General features: G+C 44.0%; 1 protein-coding gene across 2 annotated transcripts; it reads right to left on the bottom strand.

Moving 5' to 3' along the window:
• Positions 1-266: 266 nt before the first annotated feature.
• Positions 267-19556, bottom strand: tmem200a (transmembrane protein 200A). Of its 2 annotated transcripts, XM_056428969.1 has the most exons (6): positions 18990-19556; positions 18440-18463; positions 3379-3510; positions 2369-2643; positions 2118-2281; positions 267-1559 (listed from the first exon to the last, which is right to left on the bottom strand). In XM_056428969.1, coding segments are annotated over exons 2-6 (1620 nt in total). In that variant the 5' UTR covers positions 18442-18463; positions 18990-19556; the 3' UTR covers positions 267-512. The 2 variants fall into 2 exon arrangements, with proteins under 2 accessions (XP_056284944.1, XP_056284945.1); XM_056428970.1 differs by lacking the exon at positions 18440-18463.
• Between the last annotated feature and the right edge of the window lie 1492 nt (positions 19557-21048).

Genomic DNA, 21048 nt, shown 5'->3' with positions numbered 1-21048 from the left:
TAAAAAATGTGCGATACAGACAAATATCGTTCATATTAACTTTACTGTCTCAGAGCTTCTTCTTTTTTCTTTTCTTCTAATAATAATAAATTGGTTATTTCTCATGCTGTGCCTGGATCTTGTTGTGAGAAAAAAAATCTGCGTTTTGTGTCTCCGCCACACGCTCGAGGCAGAAACTTCCCCATGGCGCCTCCAGCCGAAACCCCGTGACACCTGTGAGAAAAGCAATTTTCAAAAGACTGGCGATCCTGCTAAGAGCAGACTCGTGTTGTCATGTGATTTATTTTTGATTGATCCCTGTAGCAGAGGTCACAGGTCAGGGTCAGATACAGCATGTATGCACCTACAGTCGGCACTCGGGCCCGAACCTGTGCGAGGCGGTCCATCGCTGACCGCTCTCCTTCTCACGGAAAGAGTCTTCGAAACCCTCGCCGTTTGATTTTCCGTTCCTCGCCGCTGTGCTCGCACGGTCCCGGGGAGGAATTTACAGAACAGGACGAGTTCACCGCCCTTCAGAAGCGCGTCTCGGAGCTGCCCCTCTTCATCGCGCTGCTGTTGAACTCGCCGCGCTCAAAGCTCAGATTGTTGTGCGACCTCGAGATCATCAGCAGCTTCTCCCGCCGGCTGTAGTCGCGCCTCGCCGACGCGTCCGCCGGCCGCTCGCCGCGCTCCTCCCTGTCCTCCAGCCGCGCGTAGCCTTTGCCGCCGCCGCCGCCCAGGATGCCGCTGTTGCTACGGCCGCTGTTGCTACGGTCGAGGCGGGGCCAGCTGGGGTGCTTCCGCTGCTGCTCCGGGTGCACGCCGGGCGCGCTCGCTCCTCGCTCCAGGTCCAGGGATTTCGAGTGGCCGCCGGGCATGTGCAGCGAGGAGTTGGAGCCGAAGTCGCTCCTCGCCGCCCCGGGGGAGAGCCAGCAGCCCGAGGTAGAGGAGGGCGCCGGGGAGAGGGAGCAAGAGGAGACGGAGGAGCAGTGGGAGGAGGAGGAGGCGGAGTGACTCCGGTGTAAGCCCGGCGGTTTGGAGGCCTTGGCCACGGTCGCCGCGGGGACCACCAGAGACTCCACGGAGGCCGGGGGCCGCGACCTCTCCCCTCCGCGCTCCTCCTCGGTGATCGCCTCCATCTCGGGCTCGTCGATCACGCAGTTGTTGATTTTAATCACGGGGAGGGTGAACGCGGAGAGGGAGGAGGAGACGATGGAGCGCGCGTGGTGCCCTCCCCTCTCGCCGTCGCCGTCCACCGACCACTGGCGCCGCGCCGAGTCCGAGCGGGCCGGCCTGAAGGGACGGTCCTTGTAGAGCGGCGCCAGCAGCCCCGCGAAGCTGCAATCCAACCGGGCCTGGTGACCCCCGTGTCGGCGAAACTCCTCGTCCCCCAACAGCACCTCCTCCTCTTCGACGGAGCCTTCGCCTCCGGCCCGGGAGGAGAACGCCAGGAGGGAGTTGCTGGCGAACCGATCGCCGACTTCTCTGGCGCCGTCGCGGTGACGGTGGTGCTTCTGCTCCCGCTGCCTGAGGCGGTGGATGTCGATGACGGTGGAGTACATGTCTCGCATGTGGATAATCTAGAGCGGGGGAAGAGAAAATATACGATAAGTAACGGCGGGTCACGTTCGATGTTCCGGGATTGTCGCGGCGTCAATGTGTGTGTTGGACGTGACCTTGGAATACACGAAGGGGGGAAGGGAAGGAGGAGGCGATACATCCAACCAAGGAAGGGAGGGAGATGCAACGAGGTCGGCACAGATATGATTTGCATGTTAGTTATGAAGAGATGATGAATATGGATGAGTGCACTGTGCATGCAACTCGTTTTATAGAGAGAAGGAAGAACAGAAAGGAGCATCCGGAATCGGGGAGGAATATTAACCACGTGTTCTCGTGACTCAGGCTTTGTGTGTTTGAAATCGTCCTTTTGAAGAAGCAATTTCTGCTCAAATCTGGTGTCTCGGAAGTTAATATCAGCTCTGTTTGTGTTTGCAGCTTATTGGCTCACACGCAAACCCTCAAAGTCCACCGGCAGCTGGATTTCATTTCTCAGAGTGCCAGGTGGACGCATCCCACGCGTTGTGTACGCGTGTGTGTGTGTGTGTGTGTGTGTGTGTTCCTGGTTTCAGCCCAACCTTAGTTTCTCGGTCTCTGTTTTCGTGAAGAATGGCATTGGCGCAGATGAAGATGAAGATCCCGATGCCCATGGTGAAGGGCCCGAACATCTTCATCCTCGCCGAGTGACGATGCTGTTCCAGGAACCGCGTCAGGGCGCCACCTGTCTGCCTGGAGGAGGTACCTACACGCAGAGCACGTATGAGGTCGTGAACCACCGACTTGAGTCAGAGTGAAATCGCTTAAACTTTCAATCCCTTCGTTCGCTCACCTCGCACGTCGTGACTCGTGCTGGAGTTCGCGGCGTCCTCGTCCCTAGTGGCGTTCTCATCCCTCGCGGCCGTCTCAGCGCTATCTCCAAATGTTTTAGGTGAGCTCGGCGATCGGGCCGAGCTCACGGTTTCACCGTGCGGCCAGTAACCCAGCGTCGCCATGCAGATCCCCACCGCCAGGACGATCAATCCCAGGAAGACGAAGAACCCGGAGGCGGAGTTGAGGCGGAGCCTGCCGCGCACCACCACGACGTCGGTGCGCCGCTTACGCTTCCTAAATGTAACGTGTGGAAAAGGAAACAGACATGTTAGTGACATCATCACAGCCCCAGGCACAACATTGGGAATAATTTGCATGTGCAGAACAATAACACCTGCAGATATAATATCTTTGGGAATAGCCCAGGCGAAAAAAATATATACTTTAATTTATTTAAAATATACTTCACATTTCTAATAATTTCGTATCTATTTTTTGTTGTTCTTTAACCTTTCATTTCTCCTTTCCCTTTGTATTGTATCCTTAAAGTCCTGTCTTGTTAATTTGTAAAATCAAAATAAATATATTAAAAACAAAAATATATACTTAAAATGTCAATAGTACTTTTCAAATATACTATCAAAGAATATTTTCAAAATTCAACTTTAAAATAATTGTACTGTAGTATACTTTCAAAAAATATATTATGAGTAAAATATACTTTAAGTGTAAGTTCTGTGCAATTACTTAAATTTACGTCTTTAAATTCTTTTCAAACATATTTTTTTGGTATATTTCAAAATGTACGCCCTAAATAAGCATTGAAACAATGTTTTTAAAGCACGTGATAAAAAACGAGTTTAAATATGCAAATGTTGTAATTAGTACGTAAACTTATTCATACTATTATTTGTATATATTAATTTTTTGACTAGCCACCAGTAAAAAACAGTATTGATGATAAATCACCTGTTGCCCAAAGTAGTTTTCATTTTTTTTATTCTTGAAAAAAAAAGAAAAGATGATTACCTGGGAGCAGCTTCCGGGGTGCTGCCCAGGCCCGGCGCCGCCGATGAGGACCGGTGCTGAGAGCGGGCGGAGTCTTGGCGTTTGAGCTTCGCCAAGCCCGTCAGCACACCTGCTGCTGCAGTCATACTTAACCTGCAGACACACACGCAGAGCTCTAAATCAGCAATGAGTCGGACACGTCCTGCATGCCCCACGATGCACTGCACGAGATGCAAAAAATAACTCGGGTTAAGGGACGGACGCCAGTATTTTGGGGTAGCCAGAGTCTCCCAGATGCTCTGAATATAGCAAGACACTTAATATTCAGAGCGCAGCACCACGGAGCAGTCCATGGCGGTGACTTTTGAAAAGCCGCAGGTGGATTCCTGTTAAAGTGTGTCAGACTTTCAGCATCCTTTCGAGAAATGCTGTTTACAGCGTGACAGTGGTACAGATACAAGCACACACACACACACACACACACACACACACACACACACACATACACACACCCAGTACAATCTCCTCTGTGCACTGGTGTTGTTGTTGCTGTTGGTCCTCGGGCCCTCAGGACAACGTGGGCAGGCGTGTGGATGCTTGTGACTGCGTGTGTATGTGTGTGTGTGTGTATGTGCGTGTGTGTGTGAGTCATACATTCAACCCTGCAGAATGTTTGTTTTCTGCATTCCTCCTCTGTGTGACAGAGAAACTCAGGAAAACGAGACAACAAGATGTGTAAAAAGTAAACAAAAAGAAAACAGACACATCCTGGATAGTTTTTTCTGCATTTGAGGTATATTTGAAGTCATTTTCATTTATTTATTTTTTGTCGTTATGGCGGTTTATAAAGTTGGAAATACAGTGCCGCAATTATGACATAATATTCATATGAATCTCAGTCTCTCCTCTCACCAGCTGCTCAGATGTCTATAAATAGTGTTTACAGGAAAGAGGGTTCACAGCAGACACGGGCTCTTTGCAGCAGCCTTCATTTGTTTACAAATGTCTGTTAGTTTGGGCTCACATGAACATTAGCATCGTCCCGTTTACCACTAAGAGGATTAAATGGACTGGGATGTTAAATAACCGAGGTATAGAAGGCAAATTCACGTTTTCCTCTTAAGAGCCAATGAAGTTACTTCATTGCTGCAGATACAATGACTCTTTTTTTTGTCGGGTGCCATGTTGTCACTTCAGGACTTAGACATGAAAGCACGTGTCATGTGACCCCCAGCCGTTAGGTCAGAATCACCTGAGAGTGGACCTCCACAACACCTCTGCTTTAGCGCCGCCTCCACAAACCCTTTAACATCCTCCATCACATACTCCACACTGACGCCTGGTCGATGCCGCGGTGCGGGGCCCTCCGGCACCCGCCGGGAATAAAGAGTATCGGGCCAATTGTTAGCGGCGGTTTTCAAATCCTTTGTCAGCCGCTATTTGGTTTATTTCGTTGCGATTCAATAGTTTCATTTAAGTTTGACCCAAAACAACTTTTCAGAAAAAGCGATGAGAAAGAGCTCTTGTGCCTAGAATGAATAAAGTTGTTCTCAGCCATAGATATGAATCCACTTTATCTTTATATTAGAAATAGTTACATTAATACTCTGGATATTAAATGTAGCCCCATTTTTACATCACACTGATTAGACCTTGGCCCTTGTTGTCCGTGTAGTCCTCAGTGAACATCTGGATTTTAAGTAATGCGAGAAACAAGCTCAGCAGTGTTTTTTTTAACCAGTTGGGTCTGTTGTTTTTCGAGACCTCTGCGGATAAAAAACAAACACTTTCTGAACAATGAACACTCAAAGAATCGGGGAGAGGCAAAGAAGGTAAAGGTGGTGAAAAACAGACTTCTTTTGTTGTGTCAGATAATTTCATTTTCTGTGTTAAGTGTCTAAAGGAAGTGTTGGCCTACCACGGGCCGTGGCAGAGTGTGTCTGAGGTATTTATTTGGTCACCGGTTGTCGGTGCCGTGTGCACCGTAAAGAGATTTAGCCTGGAACAAGAATACACTCATGACCTTCGTCTGTCTATCTTTTAATTCCTCTTTACGCCACATGCTCCCACATTTCTTACCGTCTCTCCAAGAACACATCATCTGTAAATCTCTCTCTCTCTCTTCTTATCCTGAGTCTCAGGAATAATGTGTTCTGGTTGTGACCCTGAATACTTATTTCCCTCCTTTCCCTCCTTTTCTTCCACCGCAGCTGTCTCTAATTTTAATAAGATAGATAGATATGTACTTTATTAATCCCCAAGGGGAAATTTGTCATAACAGTAGCAGCACCAATAAACCAAACACACAAGAATAAAAAATAAAATATAAAAAACAGGGATGAAAGATAAAGATGTATACAAAGAAGTATACAAAGTAAAATATAAAATAAAATATATATGTATCTATACAACATATATGCATACACAATACACAATACAATACTAATGACAAATTAAATTAAATATAAAAATATTATAAAATAACCTTTAATTCGGTCACTTTCGTCTATCTCTCTCCCTTCTGACGAGATTTAAACAAACAAAACATGCTCTAGTATTCAGAATCAGACTAAGCTCTCAGTGTTCAAAATGACTTTGAATCGGACACGAAAACCAGACGTTCTCTCCTCCTCCTCCTCCCCCCCCCCCTCTTTTCTCCTTCTCACGTCTTCATCTATTTTTCATGTCAATCATCCATTTGGTATTACTCGCTTACCACAGATGGTGAATCACACAAGGACAAACACAACCAGCCTTCTCTCTCTCTCTCTCTCTCTCTCTCTCTCTCTCCTTGAATCTCTCCTTTCGCTCCCTGGTGTGCGTCAAATAGGAGCCCACACAATGTTTCGGGAGCATGGGGAGATATCCCTCTGTTTCTTGAAAGATGATGAAAAGGATGGATGAGAGTGCAGGAGGGAAGGATTGAGGAAAGGAGACAGGGAGGCGATGCCAACACAAACCGAGAGATACGGTGACCACAGAACGGCACGAGGAGATGTGAAAAGGGAGAGGGATGCGGAAGCACTTATCTCCATCAGTGCAGTGGGGGAGGGAGGCGGAGGAGGGGGACAACACTGAGTCATGAGCACGAAATGAAAGCCTGGACAAAAAAAGCTGAACACTGTTGAACAATGATTTTTAAAAAATATATATATTTCAGGGGGTTGATAGGCGGATAGAAAAAAGGCCTGTCAATAAAAGAGAGTGCTTTTCCTTCCAGTGGTGATGGGACGGAGGCTGAAAGGTGACAGAAACGAGCAAAGCGGACCAGAGAGCGGCTGAAGAGAAACCAGTCGGGCGTCCGCGAACATGGCGTTAGGGGATTATTAGTGTTGTTCACCTCCCTGCCTGAGGGGGGTGCTATGTTATGTGCTTTTCTTGTTTCAGGTAATTGGACGGCTATTTAGGAGGGAACCCGTGTTGCCGGCCCTTCCTCTCCAGCTTCCATGCGGCGCAGCACATTTTCGTGGGTGGTGGGGTTAGGTAGCGTGTCGGTAGGGGTGAGCGGCCATTTTGTTTAACCCTGTTTCTGCTAGGGAGGTGGGTAAGACATCCGTGCTTCCTTTGTTCCTTTCGTGGTCTAGGGACATTAGGTAGGGTGACCAGACGTCCTGTTTCCCCGGACATGTCCTGTTTTTGAGACCTAAAAAATGCGTCCGGCAGGGATTCCAAAAATTTGCTTCGTCGGATATTTGTGTTTCTCTGGGTTTTCACAAACTAGTATTTACCCCTTACAAGTTTTGGAAATGGTATCTCCCTTACGTTCCACCTTCTTGCGCGAGCTCTGATGGTATAGAGAACAGTCATTGGTCGACCGATCTCAGGGTTGCCAGATACACGATAATTATCCTCCAAATACAACCATTTTGAGCCTTTGGTACGATACTTCACCATCTCCAACCTGGCAACACGGAGCACCTTGCCGCCTCCACTAGTTGCATTGTTGTTTGTGCGGCATGCTATACACTACTACCAGCGCCGCCGCTCCCATAGCGCACTACGCGCTGTGCGTAGGGCACAAAGTCCTGAGGGGGCACCACAAAATAGGCAACTAAAAAATCCTCATAATTATAATAATTATAATGCCGATATTATTTCAGTCTAGAAATATTAGGCACCTTTTAGGCATGTATATCACAAAACAGGCAGAACAAGAGAGATGTTTAATCGCTCAGCACCCGAACCCTTTTTATTGATGATAAGCTGCCACATTGGTCCTAATTTGAGCGGTTTAATGTCACGCTCAGGCTCCTCTAGGCCGGGCGTAACGGCAGCGACCACATGAAGAGGACCGAGTTAATACTCGTTAAGCCTCGTGCAACACCTCACGCAACACCTCACGCCCCATCGGGGGCCTGAACCTCTGTTTCTCTCTGTAAATAAACCGTTGAGTGAGTTATGCCTGAGTGGGAGACATTTGCTCTATTTTCTGCATCTTGTTTGGGTGAATTAATCACACGGTGATCACACACACACATACACACACGGTATGAATATTAATGTTTCCGCCTCCTATCACACACAACTTATAAATAATGCGAAAATCCACCACTCTATTTTTTTCCACCTCACTACCTTAATATCTTAATAAGCAGTTTCCTGTAGTGCTTATTTAACCGTGGATTAGCGTCCCTGTGATAATGACTAGGATGATCCTGCTGTTGTGCATACACACAGTAAGGTAAAACAAGAAATAATGGAAATATGGAAATGATTTTCCATAGCTCACCCCTTCAGGGAGAAGATATATTACAGTTGAACATCTTCTGAACACGAGTTTCATAAAAAAAACACATGTACAGAGCAGAGATCCCCCCCCCCCCCTCTACATTATCACACTTCTTCTTCTGTGATATCATCTATAGGAGACGTCACGTGATGTATTGTCCCTATAGCAACTACATGTGCTGCTGCTAGGTGGCACGTTTCTATAGCAACTGCCAGCTGTGCAGGAATGACAGATATATCTTAAGAGCACCGAAAGGTGCATTTCTCACGCGGCGTCTTGATTTACATTTTTATTTCGTGCGACAAAAAAATAAATCTATAAATCTATCTTTTTTTTATGTCACGGCTCGGAACGATTTCACTCCGCCGCTCCATCAATTTGAAAGATGCCTGATTGAGAGAGGGAGGAAAGGAGGAGAGCGTAGAGGAAGAAGGAATGGAGGCATGGGGGATGAGGGGGTTGAGGGATGAGGAGAGGAGGCGGCGAGAGGGAGTCAGCAAAGGAATAAAAGAGAGTGGTTGGCATGAAAGTATGCTTCTTTTTTTTTTAGCACTCAGCATTCATCACTTCGGGGTGCTAATTACATCTCGTTTTATACATTATTTGTGCCGAAGCGTTACGACTCTCCACACAACCATAACAATAAAGCGAGGGGTCTCTGTTCGTCCGTCTGTCCTTCTGCTCCTCTCAGATCTCGACTCCCGCTCGGCTGATGTGCTTCACACTCGGCGTGCGTATCGCCGAGGACGCCGCGGAGAGCTTCGTCAGCTCAGTGGAGTAGCGAGGGGTTCCCTTTTAACCACGAGGTTGGCGGTTCGATACCCGTGCGTCTGTCCGCATGTTTCCTGGAAAGAGACACTGAAGCCCAAGTTGCTAACTTGTTATTTCTTTGGAGAAGTTGGTTCCCCCGAGGTTTAGGGTTGGGTAGCGAAAGCCGGTGCCAATATGCCAATATGGCACCGGCTTTTGCTATTTCTTAGCTAGCTCGCGCAAGCTAAGAGATAGCGCGAGCTAAGAGATAGCGCGAGCTAAGAGATAGCTCGAGCTAAGAAGTATCGTGAGCTAAGAGGTATCGCGAGCTAAGAGGTATCGCGAGCTAAGAGATAGCGTGAGCTAAGAGGTATCGCGAGCTAAGAGGTATCGTGAGCTAAGAGATAGCGCGAGCTAAGAGGTATCGCGAGCTAAGAGGTATCATGAGCTAAGAGGTATCGTGAGCTAAGAGATAGCGTGAGCTAAGAGATAGCGCGAGCTAAGAGGTATCGTGAGCTAAGAGATAGCTCGAGCTAAGAAGTATCGTGAGCTAAGAGGTATCGCGAGCTAAGAGGTATCGTGAGCTAAGAGATAGCGTGAGCTAAGAGATAGCGCGAGCTAAGAGGTATCGTGAGCTAAGAGATAGCGCGAGCTAAGAGATAGCGTGAGCTAAGAGGTATCGCGAGCTAAGAGGTATCGCGAGCTAAGAGGTATCGTGAGCTAAGAGGTATCGCGAGCTAAGAGGTATCGTGAGCTAAGAGGTATCGCGAGCTAAGAGATAGCGTGAGCTAAGAGGTATCGCGAGCTAAGAGGTATCGTGAGCTAAGAGATAGCGCGAGCTAAGAGGTATCGCGAGCTAAGAGATAGCGCGAGCTAAGAGGTATCGCGAGCTAAGAGGTATCGCGAGCTAAGAGATAGCGCGAGCTAAGAGGTATCGCGAGCTAAGAGGTATCGCGAGCTAAGAGATAGCGCGAGCTAAGAGGTATCGCGAGCTAAGAGATAGCGCGAGCTAAGAGGTATCGCGAGCTAAGAGATAGCTCGAGCTAAGAGGTATCGCGAGCTAAGAGGTATCGCGAGCTAAGAGATAGCTCGAGCTAAGAGGTATCGCGAGCTAAGAGATAGCGTGAGCTAAGAGGTAGCGCGAACTACGAGCGCGACAGTCTGATATCAGTTTTTTTGTCAGCGACACTCTGTACTTTTGTATTCATACGTTGGATAAAGGATGGAGGTAGCTACCCTTTGCAGAAACAACGCATCAAACAACTCTAGGCTAGATCTAAGTCATTTTTTTGTTTTTTTGTTAAACGACAGCGTTTAGGAGGAGTTGTTAGCTAAGACTACATCATACTTGTTCAGAAATCCATGTTTTAAGACATGACCTTTAAGCCAAATGAGCGTTTTTCAACCTGCCATCAACAAGGGATCAACAGTTTTAAAGAATAAATCAAATCAAAACTCAAATTTGTCTCTTGACTGAAAACAGACTGTGACTTTAAAAAACCATACCGACTATACATATATCTGTGCTAGTGAAGTTGAGGACTACAGAGATGGCCATCCCGATACTTTAAATTCATGCATGCACGTATGTGATGTAAATGAAGTTTAAGTCACTGACTGCAATTATTGGTTCTCACTTCCCTGGAGTCAACAAACACAAGCAGACAGCCTGCAGGAACAGCAGCGCTCTGCTATTCAAATGTAAATGATGGTACATGCAAAGGAGGACCTTCACTCATTAAATCCATGCTCTGCATTATAACCGTGGTAGTTATGCCAAAGCAAGTGATTAATATGCCAATTTGGGGATGAATACTAAGAGACTTTCAGCCATTACTAACATCACCACTGGGTGTGCTTTTTTTTAACCTGTGAGTGAATGTCCCCACGGGAAGACTTTAACTGACTTATAATACGAACACTACTGTGCTTATTTGGAAAATACCCCCCCGGTGTATTTCACCCATATATCTTACCGCGAGGATAACCCCACCCATGGGCCTGAAGCAAACGCTGTCTTGCTTTATTTTTCACCCCTTTACTAAACTAAAACAAAGTAAAACACTTGCATTCGAATGTCCACTGCAAGTGAAACAGAGGCTTTATCAGCACCACGTTCTGCAAGCTACAGTCACATGTCTCTGTTGGGTGGATGCAGAACAGCCACGTTTCCCTCTTTTATTTTGAAAGTGCCTTTTGTAAGTCGTGAGTTGGACATCTTTTAGTTATTAGCCCCAGGACCAGTGTGTCTACTGGTAAAGTCTTTCCTCGGAGTCTGGTAGTATGAGGGAAGAGGCAAGAGAGCATGGCAGTTGTGATTTTTTTCTTAAAAGACAAAAGTATAGAGGAAATATACTCTATGGAAATGTATCTCTTTTCCTAAGGATCAAAGCAGAATCCATGGACTGTATACAAGGAGAAGATGAGTTGTGTTCTCAGCTGACCTGAAAATAATTGCTAATAAATTGTTAAGAACGATTGATGAGCCCCTATGAATTTACAATATATTTTCTACTTATGTCTTTCTTTTCTTTATTTGTATTTTTTAATTTTTTAATGTATAATTCATTTCTATTTATTGACCTTTTTTCTTTTTGTCATTTACAATGTCCTGTTGCGTTCTTTTTTGTTCAGTAAAAAAAAATTCAAATAATAATTTTACATTTTAAAATATTAAACATAAAAATATTTAAAAATGTAAAAAAGAATAATTTTCACATTTTTAAATGTAACAATTAAAAAGTTGAAACATTTAAAAATGTAAAATGTTTACATTTTTAAAAATTAAACATGAAAACAAATTTAAGATTTTACAAAATTATAATTTTTAAAAATTTAACATTTTTTAAAATTCAAAAATGTAAAACTAGAAGATGCCGGAAGAATCAGGACCAGAGGCAGGGCCGGAGTGGGGCCACTTTTCAGCCCGGGAATTTCAGGCTCAAGACCAGCCCACTTTTTTCATGGTATAGTGGAAATTGGATAAATGAAGCAACAGTTCAGCTCTTACTATCCTGTAGTTCTTTTATTAATACCATGGTCCAACAAATAATGTAACGGTTAAATACAACAATAATAATCCACTTAAGATGAGAAGTTAACAAAAAATATGCACAACATTAAAAAAGGCAGAAGGGCGTAGCAGGGGTGTCAGACTCAGATTAGGCAGTAGGCCAGATTTGTTGGAGTGAGACCTCATGGGGGCCGTCATTGTCATGGTCATTATCATGGTCATTGTCATGGTCATTATCATGATCATTGTCATGGTCATTATCATTTTTCTGCATGAGTATTATATAGTGGTGATTTACTCCTTTACTACACCAACTTCTGAGTAAACAATGCATATTGGTTCATCAAGTACTGTACCGCTCTTTCTTAGAATATATAACTTTAATTCATATAGTGTCCACTGTTATCCTCTCTACCTGTCCCTGTCGTCATGGCCTCCTCATTGCAAATGTCGGGCTCATCATTTTCAGCAGGAGACTCTTATCTGCTGCTCCGAAGCTACAAAGAAAAATTAAGAGTGATATTACTGCATACTTCAATATCAATATCAATAGTATATATCAATATTTGTATAATATTTGCAAAGTCTATGGATCGCCATATGTTGGGTGATATAATTAGGCTAATATTGTAATTCAATTTAATATTTTGCTTGGGAATAGGTTGACAACGCTACAATGATATTAATCAAGGCTACAACGTTAGCCGAATAGTTATGTTGCTTATCATTAGGCCTTTGTCTCTTTACCAGTTGCCACTTGTGTTTATCCTCTTGAAAATGAATCTGTTATCTTGGCACATTTGGCAGGATCCTCCTCCCATGCCTTACTCTTGCTCACCCTGGCTTTTCCAGCCCCTCCTGCCCCCTTCCTCCCGTCCGTCCTCCCTGACGCGTATCGTTGCGGTCGGGCGGCCCAGCTATCCGTAGCTGAGAAAACTTTTGGAAAAAGACGGCTGGACCGAACCAACTCTATTTGGAAGAGGAGACTTCCTCGATGGTGTATGCCATGAGAAGTTCACTTTCCAAAATAGAGTTGGTTGAGTTCCATAATGGACTGAACCAACTCTATTATTTGGGAGGGTGAACTTCCTCGCATGGTACAACCCATGCAGAGGCTGATGTCAGAATGCTGAACTTGTGTAGCCCACTTTAAGAGAAGATGGACTAACCTGACAAATGTCAACAAATAAAATTCTCGACCGGCCCAGAAATGAAGCGGCCCACCGGGAACTCTCCCGATTCTCCCGATTACCCACCCCGGGCCTGACCAGAGGAAGAGAGCCAGATAAGGAAGTCCTGAGCGAGAGAGCGCAGAGGAGATGTTTAGATCCACATGGAACAAACTCCAGAGACGGTTGGTCTGAAGTGACTCAGCTCGGGACAACGCGTCACGGAGAGAGTCCAGTGTGGACACTGATGGAGGGGAAAGTGTCAGGGAGAGAGATGCAACGAGGGATGAGCATGGTAGAGAAAAACGCTCCTCCATTATGTCTCCCATTATCATTACTATGTGCTGTTTCTGGGTCATGAACTGCTCCGGTGAGGTGAACTGAGGCCAAATTGCTCTCGAAAATGTTTTTTTAATTTTTATAATCCCTTGAGCCGGATTTAAAGCCAGAGACAGAAACCCTGCTGCGCAGTTAAGGTCACCCGCCGTAACATCCCGGCGCCTGGGGAGTGGGATATGTACGACTGCCCTGGGAAACACAACAAAGGGATATTTTAGTTTCCCAAGTATCGTGACGGAAGTTAAGTTTTGTTAAGGTCATTTACTTTCTGGTTTCTTTCAAAGAATGATGGAAATGAGCTGCGTGGGTCCGGGCGCGCATGCAGTGAACAATATCTGATCTCTGTTCAACATGTTATTGTTCTTGAAAAACTGACATAATGATGCTGTCAAGTGTTGTAATGCCCCAGTAGAACATGAGTACCTCATTTGCATATTCACCTGTCAGGCGGCGTCATTATTCCAGCGCCGTTCGGTTTGGTGGAGCTTTTTCTAACAGACTGATTTCTCTAGACAACAATTTATTATGTTATTTTCTAGTTATATAAATAAAATCTCAAAACACACCTAACTTATTTTAGTAATAGCATAGTATCTATATAGTATATATATATATATATATATATATATACGATATATATATATATATATACTATATATATATAGTATTTTATACTATATATATATAGTATATATATCGTATAAAATACTTTGTAAAGCATAGTATCGTAGAGGACAGTATAATATAGTTCAAGATATAGTTATATATAGTGTAATATATAGTGTAAAATACAATAGCATAACAATATAGTGTAACATAATCGATAGAATAGTATAATTATAGTTTAATTACAACATGATAAAGGATCGGAGAGCGTCTCCGTCTAATGAGAGATCTTTGGGGGATTATACTGTTTTGCATGTTTAAGCCCATTAACTGCAAATTGTGCACATTTAATATTATAATTACACATAATCACTTTACCAAATGGGTGCCGGGCGGAAAAGCGGTTACAATGAATAAACCCTCTTAGCTTTTAGCTTGTGCCTTCCAAAAAAACAAACCCATAAACAATCAACCTTTGATGGAAGAAGTTCACGCGATCCCTTTCACAGTGTTTCGGGTTTCACTTTTCAAAACATAGCAGCTCACACTTCTGATATTTTTGGCAGCAGTGTTGAACAAATGATGTTTTCACAGCTTCCATAAACACACTGTGCAGTGTTTATGGAAGCTGTGATGCGATCACATGGTTAGATAAAGATAGAGCAACCTCAACACAAATACGATGCTTTCTATGAGAGGGGTTCTATGTTTTCTGACATGAGCTGAGACTAAACTACAAAAAGAAAGTGGAATTATAGCTTGCGTTGTAAAACGATCAACACAAACCTCAGGTATTATTTCAGACACATCCATTTGTCGGGTGGTTTGTTAATTTGGTATAAGTATTAATATGTTTCTTTGAAAGAAATGCAAAACTCTCTTGACTTCTTATTGCTGCCAAGTGAAATCCTGCTAACTAACGAGAACTAACTAAAAGTGGCATTGCAGATTGAAAAAGATAAAGATTTTTTAGGCACAAGCATATCTGAATGTTGTGCTCAATAATTTAAAAAATTACAAAATGCAAATAAAATTTAGGAGAAAATACATGTTATTGTAGACAAATGCAATTTAGATTTAGATTTTTTCAATGTACCTGAAAAATAGTTTGAACTTGTATTTTTCATTAAAACGAGTGATTGAACTCTGATCGAACTCTGATCTATGAAGGGTAATAACTCAATTCCACTAAAAACTGATTGAATTGTTAGTAATGACATTGGTGATGAGGTACAAACTATAGTTTTTAGCAATTTTTTTGTTTGTTTCTGATCACTTTTGAATGATTCAACATTAACCAGATCAAATTGACCCGAGATCATCACGGCTGTATGCAAGAAACAAACATAACAGGACGGTTAAAGCAACATGTTGTAGCTTTTAGGGCGATCTATTGGCTAACATGGAATGGAATATTAATAAGTATGTTTTCTGTTGTGTGTACCCAAAGCCGGCTGCCATGTTTCTACAGGAGCCCAGAAGGGACAAACCTAACACTAGCTTTACTCCGGGGCATTCGCATTTACACAGGTTGTGTTGCGTCCTACACGCTTGACACGAGGGAGAAGTTTTGGTTGTCCGCAATCTGCAGCTTCACCACTAGATGGCGCAAAATCCCACACACTGCACCTCTAAACCCTAAATTAAACCCTAAACCCTGCACACAGTTACTCCAGTGTATTACGGCGTGTACGCTTGGATTTTGGATGATATTAAGCAGCCGTATTTATCTTCCTTTCCTGGCATCGGATAAATCCCAACGCTCCCGGTTGAACGTTGACTTTAACACGATTAACAGAAGTAGGAATTTAGTAATTCGACCAACAACCCATCAGGTTTCTTCTCAAGTTGAATGTGGGTGAAACTACGCTGGGCGGTACGAGTTATATGATGTCACCATACAACAACGCAACGAGTGCAACATAGCATGAGCACACACACACACACACACACACACACACACACACGCGCGCTGTTCAGAGAGGAGGTCTAATCAGGCAAAAGTGAAAACACCTGTGGAGGGCTTAAGCGATGGAGCATGAGAGCAGCGCGTGCAGCGATCGCGTCCTCCAATGTTCACAATGCCAAAGCCTTTCTTTCTCTCCCTCCGTCTCGCCGAGCGGGAGAGAGGTGAAGGCGGGATGTGTGTCGGAGGAACAGGAACGAGCAAAAAATAAACAGATAGCGAGCGTGTGTTCGCGCGTCGCTTCACTCCCACAGACTCCACGGTGACTCATCTGTCTGGAGAGAACGTCACTTTGGGGTTTTCCTGCTGAACTTTCGGCGGCACGTCTTCTGACGCGAGCGCTCGGGCCTCCGATCCTCAGCCCTCGTCACCGTCTTGTTTGTTTTATTTTTATATTACCTCGTTATTTCGTTGTTTATTTTTATTTTTTTATAAGTCTAGCATCCTTCACACTGAATCAGAGAGTTGTGTCATTGCCTGTTTGTGATGAATTCAGCGCTACTCAATTGAATTAGGATTGGAAGTGAAGCATCGGATGCTCATGCCAGGCGTGAGCTGCCCCCCCCCCCTACACACACACACTCACACACATGCACACACACAACTGGAGTCATGGGACCTTTGTGGGGTCATTGTTTGGATTCTAGAGGCCCGCTCTACACAGCATCCACAACAATGTAGTTTCTCTCTGCCTCTTTTAAGATTTAGTTTTACAAATGCAGTTGAATTAGAAGATTCAATTTGCAAACTTTATAACATTCTTATTTAATCTGTCCTCGAGAACGTTCTCAGGAATTAGGGCTGAACCATTTTTATATATATTTAATTGAGATATTTCTTTACTGAAATTGCAATCTCGGTATGATTTGTGATTTTAGGGGGAATTGGGTTTTTACGTCATTATTCTTATTCTCATTCAAACAGAAATGAACAGGGGGTTCATTTCAACCCCATCCCTTGGAAGAAAACACTACATGTATCAGGAATAGCTCCTCAACCATATGCATATTTCTAATTTCCTTTGACAGGTAATACGCCAAAGAATATGAATCCATTGTAGGTAAATACATTCATATTACCTCAAAATAAATGCAGACAAATTTTTAAAAATTAAAAATCCTTTTTAACCTTTTCCCCTCTTCACAGTCGGCCGCCATGTTTCTACAGTAGCCCAGAGCGGACAAACAAAACAAACCAACGTTTCAGTTGGTTGTAACCACCTCACCACGAGATGCTGCCAGATCCACTGCACCGTTAAACCATAAATTCAACGCTCGTCTGCACGGACACGCAGGTGTTTTCAGTCACTCTGGTTGATTCCAACATTAATCTGCTTTTTCTGGCATCAGAAAAGTTGGAGTTTTCACGGTCACCCTGAACGTTTATTAGAGGAACCAGCCACAAGAACACAGATTAATGTCAGCGTGGCAATAAAATGTAATGTTTGAACACCTCGTTAACGGCTTGATGCAGAGTGCGTTCAGGTGCATTTGAAAGCTGGGAATTTCTACTTTACAGCAATACCAAGTATGATATTGTAGAGCAGCAACCTGTTTGTACATTTACAAAGGTTTCATGTGCATGACTGTTTTTAGACAGTTGGATTCAGAAAGCTGAGGTGTCCACGTTGATGTAACATGCATATTTTGTATTTTAAAAAGACCATATTTCATCATATTTTTGGATACCAAACAATATTTAGTTAATTTTGTAGAATGTGATTTGCCCTTCACAAACATACCGTACCTCCTGTGATTTATAAACTACAGTATAGGCCACAAATGTGATTTTTGGTAAAAAATGTTGATTTACCGTGCAGCCGTGACATGAATTATGTTTTAAATCAGATATGGGGGGTTTCTAGGATGAAATATTATCTATTATCAGGTGATGGATGTGTGAGCTTTCCTATCGTGAGTGTTTGGAGCGGCAAAGCCCCAGAGGGGGATTTAAAGCGTATTATCCAGTTAGTGGATATGTGTGAGGGAGGATTCGCTGATATGTCACCTGCTTCTTAATGATGCTCAAATTAAAAACTCAGATGCATTCCTGGGTTAAATCTTCGTCAAAGGATGCCATTTGGCTCGGTGAGTCACCCTCGTTCTTCACACAGTTACTCCTAATTCACCAGACACTTAAATCACACTAAAGACGATAAACTCAGCACCAGAGCTCTGTTGTTAAAGCCTCCCTCCACTTGCTGATTGTTTCCTTCACTCGTTACATGTTTGAACTTCACTCTGCAGAACGGTGTGTGCAGTCTGTGAAGGCTGTTCCTTCACATTCATCACGTGCGCTCGCCTTGAAATCGGAGTGCACGTGCACCAGCAGGGTTTTGTGATATCAATCAAATGTGAAACATATGGGATGTGTTAAGTTGAAGCTACCGCTGCAAGCCAAACAGAACAAATCTCATGAGAAACTAAGAGACGCCTTGTATCAGTTTCAATGAGGGAGAGGGAGCGGGGGACGTTTCAAGAAAAGAGGAACTTAAAGAGTAAGTTATTTACATTAAAAAGGTGCATGCAATATCTCTTCGGCCAAGAAGTCCAGATCCAGATGGGCAGCAGGTACACAACACATACAGAAACACAAAAACAGACACAAAACATGCAGGAATCAATAGTTTTAAACATGCCAAGAAAGAGTAAATATATATGTTATACATGATCATTGAGTCATTAATGATGACCTTTGACCCAGCTTAGAAGCTATGCATATTGGTCTATTCTGCCTTGTTGGGAAGTTAATTGTAATACAGAAAAGCGGATTTAAATCAACCCTGTCACAATAAACGGATCATATATTCCCTCCCCAATACAATCGATCAATAAACACGTGATCATACATTATGCTAAAGTAATTTATATCATATTAAAAAACAATCGATTGTGGAAAGAAGGATTTACAGACTGCCTGGAGCTCATGCTAAACTTCCTTGTTCATTAAATATTAAACAACAAGTCATTAAATATGGATGGAAATGTAAAATAAAATGAAAGATACGACTGCAAAGCTGTTGAAGAGTCGCGAGAAGTCAAATAAATGAGCAGTTCTTACCTTTAGCGAAGAGCCGAGCGGTTCACAGCCACTGCGCCTTCAACACATGGAGGGGGGCGAGGCTGTAACCTGGGGGGAAGTAAAGAGCCATCTCCCACTCCGGGAGGCTACTTCCCCTCACAAGCCATGGAGGAGAACATTCAGGTGACAGGAGGCGGTTCGGCACAGTCCGATCCGGCTCTGCGGGTCTGAGTCGTGGTCTGAACGTGCGCTCGGGACAATGAGGGCGCTCCTTTTGGAAATCCTTAAAAAAGATACTCCTCCTGTTTAAAGTCGTTAACGCTCTTAGGGGGAGGGAGGAAGGTACAAATATAGAACAAAATATCCCTCGTCTCAGTGGTGGAAAAGACGTGAACTCTGACGTGAACTCCCTCCTGGCGGTGTTTGACTGTCACGCGTAAAAGTCTCACTCCCCCCGATATCCGCGTCCAGGAACTTGATTTCCGAAAGAGGAAAGAAAGACACAACTCCGGTCTGAAACCCTCAGTACTAGTTGCGTTTCAAGAACAACGTCGATCAGAGTGAACCGGAGAGTTGCGCGTGTTTTTTTTGTTGTAATGCCGGGAGAAGGACGTACGCGGTGTAGCTCCATCCAATTCCTTCCAGAGCGCTTGTGGGAATGTGAGGGGGCTTTCACTGAGGCGCTGTGTGTGCGCGCGCGCGCGTGAAAGAGAGAGAGCGAGAGAGAGAGAGAGAGAGAGATGGGGGTGACTGGTTTGCATGCGCCCTATAGTGTGTGTTTTCTGTGCGCGTGTTTATGGAGGGAAACGAGGCACCGTGCCACGCTTTTCCTCGCGTGTGCAGGGCGCAGACGGCGTAAGGAAAGACGGAGAGAGAGAAGCTCAGAGCATGGTTCAGCTCGGGATTGTAAATGTGGAAGCAGCAAAGATTCTGAATATATTACACCGCAACACGCAAAGCTCGGGAAACGACTATAAATGCAACTTGTGAAAAGTGTGTGGAAGTGTCCGACAGCTGCGGTAATGGCGGGAGCGACTCCATGCGCGTTCACGTGAGATACGTGTGAGATACACAAAGGTCAGGGGTCATCGACGCACACAGACACAGGGTTCTGTTCAACTTTCCGGGGGTTCTGTCCCCCTGAGCACACAAGAGAAGGGGCTTCAAAAAGGTTGCAGATGTTGGCGGGTATGCCATTTCCTGTATTTACAAGCTGTGTGTGTGTGTGTGTTGTGTGTGTGTGTAGTGCAGAGAGGGTGTTATAATTAGATTTAGGGTTTATAGGGTCAGGCGTGTCAAGGTCGAGGACCACACACACACAGAAATAGACCCCCTGAGGTCTGAGTGCTACAGCTGCACACACTCAAAAAAACGATTCAAGCCCTTCTTAGAGGTGACACATTTAAATATTGTTTGATACATTTAAATAAATCAATTACAAAACGAAGATATTTATATTGAATTGGTGTAACACAAAATGTATGAATACTTTCATTTATTAGATTTATTTAGGTTAGATGGTGTGCATATCAACTCAAAATAAATGTGTTTCATTGAGGACTACCATTTGCGCATGCGCCAGCTGAAAATCAGTTGTTTACATGAGATGAAGACACTTTCAGGGCTGCACGGTGGTGTAGTGGCTAGCACTGTCGCCTCAAAGCCAGAGGTCCGTGGGTTCAATTCCCAGTCGGGGCGTTCCTTCTGTGTGGAGTTTGCATATTTAGTTAGTTAGTTTATATTTTGAGTTGGACAAACACAAATTCATTTAATTTAATGAATATCGTAATTTTATTTGAGATGTATTTGATACAAATGAGTTGGACTAACTTAATTACATTTTATTGCACTGATGTGCTAAATTTGAGTTGGAGTTGCATATAATTATTGGATGGAAAACCTGCCAACAATTTAATTGAGTTCATCCAATGAGTCATTTCTTTGAGTGCACATTCACTGGGACATCATGGTGGTCCTCGACCTTGACCATGACCTTGACACGTCTGACCCTATAACCCCAACTAGTAACTCCAATTATAACACCTGTTTTGCAACACACACACACACACATGTGCACACACTATAAATACCCATTAGA

This window comes from Pseudoliparis swirei, chromosome 12 (assembly GCF_029220125.1).
Source record: "Pseudoliparis swirei isolate HS2019 ecotype Mariana Trench chromosome 12, NWPU_hadal_v1, whole genome shotgun sequence".
Classification (NCBI taxonomy): Eukaryota; Metazoa; Chordata; class Actinopteri; order Perciformes; family Liparidae; genus Pseudoliparis; species Pseudoliparis swirei.
The sequence above is the reverse complement of the archived record's forward strand: the minus strand, read 5'-3'. Positions and strand labels throughout refer to the sequence as shown.

Excerpts from the sequence above, each read along its gene's own strand:
- tmem200a (XM_056428969.1), bottom strand. Across the intron at positions 2,282-2,368 it reads CACGAGTCACGACGTGCGAG|GTACCTCCTCCAGGCAGACA; the intron begins GTGAGCGAACGA and ends CTCTGCGTGTAG. Across the intron at positions 1,560-2,117 it reads ACAGAGACCGAGAAACTAAG|ATTATCCACATGCGAGACAT; the intron begins GTTGGGCTGAAA and ends CCCCCGCTCTAG.